At 28.2% G+C, this 7035-nt stretch overlaps 1 protein-coding gene across 1 annotated transcript; it reads right to left on the reverse strand.

Annotated features, from left to right (window-relative positions):
• Positions 1 to 2644: 2644 nt before the first annotated feature.
• LOC108909919 (UPF0547 protein C16orf87 homolog) lies at positions 2645 to 6156 on the reverse strand. The gene is made up of 3 exons (XM_018714391.1): positions 5781 to 6156; positions 5560 to 5727; positions 2645 to 2919 (listed from the first exon to the last, which is right to left on the reverse strand). Exons 1-3 carry the CDS (start codon positions 5829 to 5831, stop codon positions 2713 to 2715), a joined length of 426 nt encoding a protein of 141 aa, XP_018569907.1. The 5' UTR covers positions 5832 to 6156; the 3' UTR covers positions 2645 to 2712.
• Between the last annotated feature and the right edge of the window lie 879 nt (positions 6157 to 7035).

A 7035-nucleotide genomic window follows, 5' to 3' on the forward strand; every position in this document is an offset into this window, starting at 1 on the left:
TTATTTTTGTTGCGTACATTTAAAACATGCTTATTTTCCCATACGATTAAATGTTGTTCAATGTAAATTCATTTTTCCGTTACTTTTAGTACAAATATGTTTTGTTTTCTTTGCATTGTTTATATTCCAGCAGATTTTAATTAAATATATTTTTGCTCCTTTTCTTGTAGTTTTATTTAAATTATTTATTTTAATAAATGTTCTTCCAGTAATCGAGAACTACTATGAAATAATAGAATTAATAGTAGGCAATGACATTGCTATAGCTATAGTATAATGATAGTTTCAATCGAGGAGTTTTCTTTAGTCACTCTTTTGTTCTGGAAATGTTTTTAAAATATTAATTATAGATTTTGAAGAAACCATTAACTTTTTCCTATTTATTGTCTATTTATTACACATGAAAGCTTAAATAATCGAGCACTTCTGATTTTATTCTATTAAAAAGTGTAATTTTTATGGTTTCCTTATATTATGATAGATTTTAAACCTAAACTCGGTACGCCACTGTACCAGGGACCATTGTGTTTACTTATGTATCATTTGTTTATCAACATACAATAGGTTGAGGTTACATGTTTACATTGTGTACTGAAATAGGGAATGCGGCCTCCCCTTTACTTATTACTCTGAGGTTTCAACCAACCCAGTTCAAATCAATGTACAAAGATGGCGCAATCCAACCTTAAAATTTATTTACTTTAAATCTTGAATATTTAACATCCTATTACGTTATTACGATGATGGTATGAATGAAAATTGGGATACCTGCCACTGCCACTACTCATAGATTTTCTATATTACTCACTTAAAATAGGTCTCCTTCAAGGCTCTATTTTTTAGAACCCCTATTATTGTGTATGTGTATTTATGTGTAATATATACTTACCAGTATCCTCTGTAAAAGCTTGAAATATTGTAGCCGCACATGTATATTGACAATACACAACTGGATTTATCTTTTGATAAAACTAACTGTGATGACAGAGGCATTGATTAAAATTAATTTAGATCTTAAAATTGTCCGCCAAAAATCAGAACATTCCTTATTTTTGAATCCATCTAAGTCAAAATTAATTTTGTTTCATAATAAATTAGCAGTATTTGAAATCTCTGATAATTTTAGGGTTGTGTTTAATGACATTTTAGTTTCTATAGTTCAAAGTACTTCTAACTTAGGTCTGAGTTTTGACAATTCATTTAGATTCTGTTCACAATAAGTTAGTAAGAATATTCAAAGATCAGACACGGCTTTGAAACTGCTCTATCCACATAGTAGAAATTATTTGTCAGTAAAAATAAAAATGCTACTTTGTGCCCGTTTATTATCCATGTGTTGTCTTAACCAAAAACAGAATAGAGACATGTCAGAATTCATGTTTAAGGTACATATTTGGCATTTGACGCAGATATCAGATTTCTCATAAATTTCAGTATCTAAAATGATTAAATATGAATAATCGTCTGAGATTGCAAACTGTGAGCTTATATATCTTCAAATAATTTGTACAAATACTCCCTCGTATCTGTATAACAAAATTCGCTTTCATACTAATGTGCATAATATAAACATTAGAAATAAGTATTTTATAACACAACGTTTACATAAAACTAGTTTCGATGAACGATTATTTACTTACGTTTCAAAACTTTACAACACACTGACAGATGACTTTAAAACAATGTTCCTAAGGAATTTTAAAACTAAAGTTTCAGAATATTTAATAGTATTATAGTAATCAGTGACCAACTATATTTTGTTAAAACGTTTTCATACTCGTATATTATTGCCAAATTGCTACTACTGCTGTAATATTTAAGTTAATTTTTATTATTTAATTTATAATTCAAGTTTTTCATTCATAACTAATTTAATATATTCTCTACATATTTAATAATAATATTTTTTACATTTATTTACTTACAAGTACACAAGAAACTTGGTGAAAATTAAAGTGACTTTGATAATGAAGTGTGGGACTACACTATTTTTTTTAGCAAAATTTGCTAAAAAATTCTTTAAATCGATAATAACGTGAACTTCTTTACTGGAAATTGGTATACTTTGTGGAAAACCACAGTTTAATAGTTTTCGAGATAATAACATTAAAAAAATTCAAACATTTTTACTTATGCAATTTTCAGCAAGTAAGCTTTGTAAGGAATGAAGTAAATATAAATTATTTAATTTGGACAAGTAGGTTAAAGACTAAAACAAAATTAAATAAAACTGGTCAGTTTGTGACAAATTATTGTAGTTTTGGAATTAATTTTGTATTAATCATAATTCATTAATTTTCAACATGATTACAATTTTAAAAAAAGTTTGGGTCCAATTCTTCTTTATAATATATAAATAATATGACCGCTTTAATTTTCACTATTCGTCACTGACAAAAACACATACAGGGTTGGAAAGTCCCCATGGTTCATCGGCCGTTATGTGAGAGCGATAAAGTAAGTCATAGAAATGCGTGCGATAGAGAAAGATGGCTATAATGGAGGCGTCTAATAGTCACCGATCATTTCGCCCTTCCACAAATAAGATCCACTTCTTATTTGTGGAAGAGCGAAATGGGCGGTGACTATTAGACGCCTTCATTATAGCCATCTTTCTCTATCGCATGGATTTTTATGACTTTCTTTATCGCTCTCACGTAACGGGCGATGAACCATGGGGACTTTCCAACCCTGTATATAAAAATAAAATAATTAAGTTGGTTTCCAAGTAACCATTTGTAACTTCATATTTATCTGCTCCAAAACTATTTGACAATTTAATTGCATTTCAGGAGTGAACCTTGATATTATTTCATCATCTTCATCATCCTCCTTTTTTATTTTCTTCTTTTTATTTTTTCCAACATCCTTTTTCTCTTCATCATCATCATTTTCACATTCACTAATCCGTTTTTTCATCTACAAAATAAAATATATGTAAGTTAACATCAAATATTTGATAATTTAAAAATATATTATTGTTGCTATATACAGGGTGTCCCGAAATTTATGGGACACAGACAGAGCAAGGGTAGATTCCTTACATCAAAATAATGTGATTAAGTCAAACTTACCTTGGTCCATTTGTGGCTAATAAAAAAGTTACAGGGCGTTAAAGTTGAAATTTTGAATTCGAAATTCTTAAAATTCTTAAAAAATTTTCAAAGGATTCTTTTGAAAATTTGGAGTAGATTGTTTTCTGGGACAAGAAAAACGAATCTGTACTTAATTTTGCTGTAGACGCTAGAGGGCGCTACGAAATGTATTCTTGGTTGATAAAAACTGGTTATAACTTTTTTATCAGTGTGTGTACGAAAGTTTTAATAGAAAAATATTGTTCTTCTATCTATAAGGGATACTTGTTTTATGTCGATAAATTTAACCGTTTTCAATGTATTTCTTGTTTTTCTATTGGATGCAATAAAATAAAATAAAATAAAAGTTTGTAGTTACTTACGTAAAAAACTAATGATTATTTTTAATAATAATTTAATTACATTCAGGTGGCTACATTAAATTTTTATAAATTAAAAAAATATTCCTTTCACTTTTTTCTTTTTTTCATTATTTAACATTTTTTGATGAAAAAGATTAGATTTTTACGAAAAAAAACACATTTTCAATTTAAAACAATCAGTAAAAGATACAACATTTATCCTGTAATCAATTAGCAGAAGTGACCACTTCAGTAGTTCAGTAGTTTTATAAATTATGTATTTTATTTTATTGCATCCAATAGAAAAACAAGAAATAAATCGAAAACGGTTAAATTTATGGACATAAAACAAGTATCCCTTGTGAAAAATAGATAGGAGAACAATATTTTTCTATTAAAACTTTCGTACACACACTGATAAAAAAGTTATAACCAGTTTTTATCAACCAAGAGTACATTTCGTAGCGCCCTCTAGCGTCTACAGCAAAATTAAGTACGGATTCGTTTTTCTCGTCCCAGAAAACCCCCTAATCCAAATTTTCAAAAGAATCCTTTGAAAACTTTCTAAGAATTTTAAGAATTTCGAATTCAAAATTTCAACTTTAACGCCCTGTAACTTTTTTATTAGCCACAAATGAACCAAGATAAGTTTGGCTTAATCACATTATTTTGATATAAGGAATCTACTCTTCCTCTGTGTCCCATTAATTTCGGGACACCCTGTATATATATATATACACATATTACTACTTGATTAGAGAAAATATATTTTACAACTTTTTTTGAAATCTCAGAGTAAGCTCATAAATTTTTCACTGTGAGAATAGAAATCATTATCTAAAAAATCGAATGCATTCATTATCTGAATATAAATGCTTTAATTTTCTGTTACTGTCACTTAACAAATTACGTTGTCAGGACACGCATTCCCTTGGTGCATAATAATATATATGTATACTCAATTTAACATGCTTATTGCAAAATTTCATAAAAATTGTGTTTTCTTAAAGGCGAAGCAAAAAGTTGCAGTAAAATAAGGGTTTATCTTCCCAAAAATACATTTTAAAGAAAATTTTCATACATTTTTATCTTATTTTGTTTAAGTATTATTCAGTGGCAGCTCATGAAAATTAGTTGTTATTTTGAATGAAATTTGCAAAATAAAAAATTAAATAGGGGTTCTCAACCTTGATATATTAAAAGGCCTGATTATGCAAAACTTTCTTTTAATAAGTACAACAGGCTTTTTCATTTTTCTTAATATTAAATTTTCTTTGTAGTTGTGTAAATATCGATTTGATACTAGTATCATATTTTAAATTTCATAATGGCATAACTAAAAAAAAATGGAAATGTTGGTATCCATCATCAATCTATTATGAGCAAAAATGTTTTACACATACAATCTGTAGTTATTAACTCTAACTTGAAGTTGAGAGTTGAAACCCAATTTTCCATTTTTTTTTTAATTTCTAATTAAATTTGGATAATTTTCTGTTTGATAATTTCTGCATTATTATAAGCTATTTCTACTAATGTATTGATCTACCTTCTATCACTATTTTTAAGAATCTCATAGTTTTTAAGTGAAAAAGCTGTATTTGTTTGTTAATGGTAAAATGAATAATTACCAATATCTTAATAAATACTAATAAATATCTGTGAAAGCAGTGGATTGTTTATGTAGTAAAAAAAAGTTATATGACAATTATGCAATTATATACAGAGATCAAGAATGATTGAAGTGTTTGGAGACTGAAAAAAACATTTTATCTTGTATTTTGAATTAACGAGATCTACCCAAATCTTTATTGCTTACTATTTTGTGGACATCTTGCATATATGCTTTTTGATATAATTATCGCCTACGGACAATAAAATAATGTGAAATACAGCTGAGATATAAATAATTTAAAAAAAAATCGTAGGTTTACATGTTAAATGAATGACAAAATTTTAAAATCAAATAGCGAGTACTCAAAATTAAAATTAAAAGCTGAAATTTGGTGAGAATTTTTTTTTCAATTTTCAGTACTTACAATACCTATTTCATCAATGGTGTGAAAATAAATAAATAAATAAATAAAATATATGTATGTAAAAAAATATATATGTATATGTACCTTTTTGATATGTTTATCATATTCCAAAGCATCATAGTAATTTGGTTTTTCTCTACGAACTCGAGCAGTCCTTCGTCTATAATCAGCTTCTATTGCAAACTCTCTAGCTATACGTCTAGCATTGTAAAAGAAATGTCCACATGGGCAAGATTTACATGCTACGGGAACCTAAAACAGTATTAATATAGCTAGAATGTTTCATCTGTTTTTTGTATTGGCACCTGTTGTTTACAAGTGGGGCATATTTTGGCAATCATATTTTTCTTGGGCATTATCAGTCGTATGTTTAGTGTTTTGTCAAGACTTGTACATTTTGTCCTTTCCTGTTTATTAACCGTTGACTTTTCCGATATTTCCAATTTGATTTTAATAACCTTTATGTGCTCTATAAGTTACACTCCAAAAATGAATAGAAATTGTATAATACAATAGCAACCGTATGTAAACGGAAGTCTTACTAGAACGTTAGTTTTGATTTAAAATGCAGTACAGCACAACATAATCATTATTTTAATAAATTGTTATATTTAACCTCACAGGTTGACAAATGTTTTGACGTTTTAATTTGCTAATTTGAAATTTGACATGAATTTGACACTGACTGATTACTAACTGACGGCTGACAGCTAACAGCTTCTTAGCAAGCGTTGCCAACCTTGTCTGATGAAACTACCGTATTTCGGGCGCAAAATTACCGTATATGAAATAAAATTACTGTTTGTAAAAAAATATATAAAAGCCTAACATTTGAAATATTGTGTATTTAATACTTCTCAACAAAAAAACTTAACACTAAATATTATATGCAGTTATAAAATTTTTATAAATAAAATGTTTATTGGACAAAAAATACCTAAGTTCAATTGGTAGATTTTTTAAATATTTTCGGTTATTCGTCTATTGGGGGAAGTACGAAAACTCTCACGTCTTCATACTTGCAGTCTGCAGCGGTATGTGTAGGTACTTTTAGAGTCACTAAATTTAGTGACTATGCATGTATACAGGGTGATTCATTAACAATGGGAAAATCGAAAGTTGAATATACTACACGTGAAATGGTGACCATTGACGCAAACATGCCTTATCCGAAAGTTGATAGTTTCGGAAATACAGGGTGTTGAAAGTTAAAATTTTAAATCGTTTTTTGCGATTATTCTGAAAATATGTAGGTTAGGAACTTAAGGAAAATTTGTGAAACTATATTTTTTAGGCGATAATAAGATGCGTGTTGTAATTTCAGCATTGCTCGTAGAGGGCGCCACTTACGACCAATTTCACTGAAAATTTAGTTAATAACTTTTTACCTTGTATGTCTAACATGAAACTTGATTCAAAACCTGAAAGAGCAATCATTTTTCCATTAATTGTGTATTCCTGTTTCATTTCGGTTTCTCGATCCGTTTTCGAGAAAATCGATTTAACGAACTCTATGTTCTGATAATACGAGAAATTAAAAGCGAAAGAAACCAAGTGTTT

This window comes from Anoplophora glabripennis, unplaced genomic scaffold (genome assembly GCF_000390285.2).
Source record: "Anoplophora glabripennis isolate ALB-LARVAE unplaced genomic scaffold, Agla_2.0 scaffold424, whole genome shotgun sequence".
In the NCBI taxonomy this organism is placed as follows: Eukaryota; Metazoa; Arthropoda; class Insecta; order Coleoptera; family Cerambycidae; genus Anoplophora; species Anoplophora glabripennis.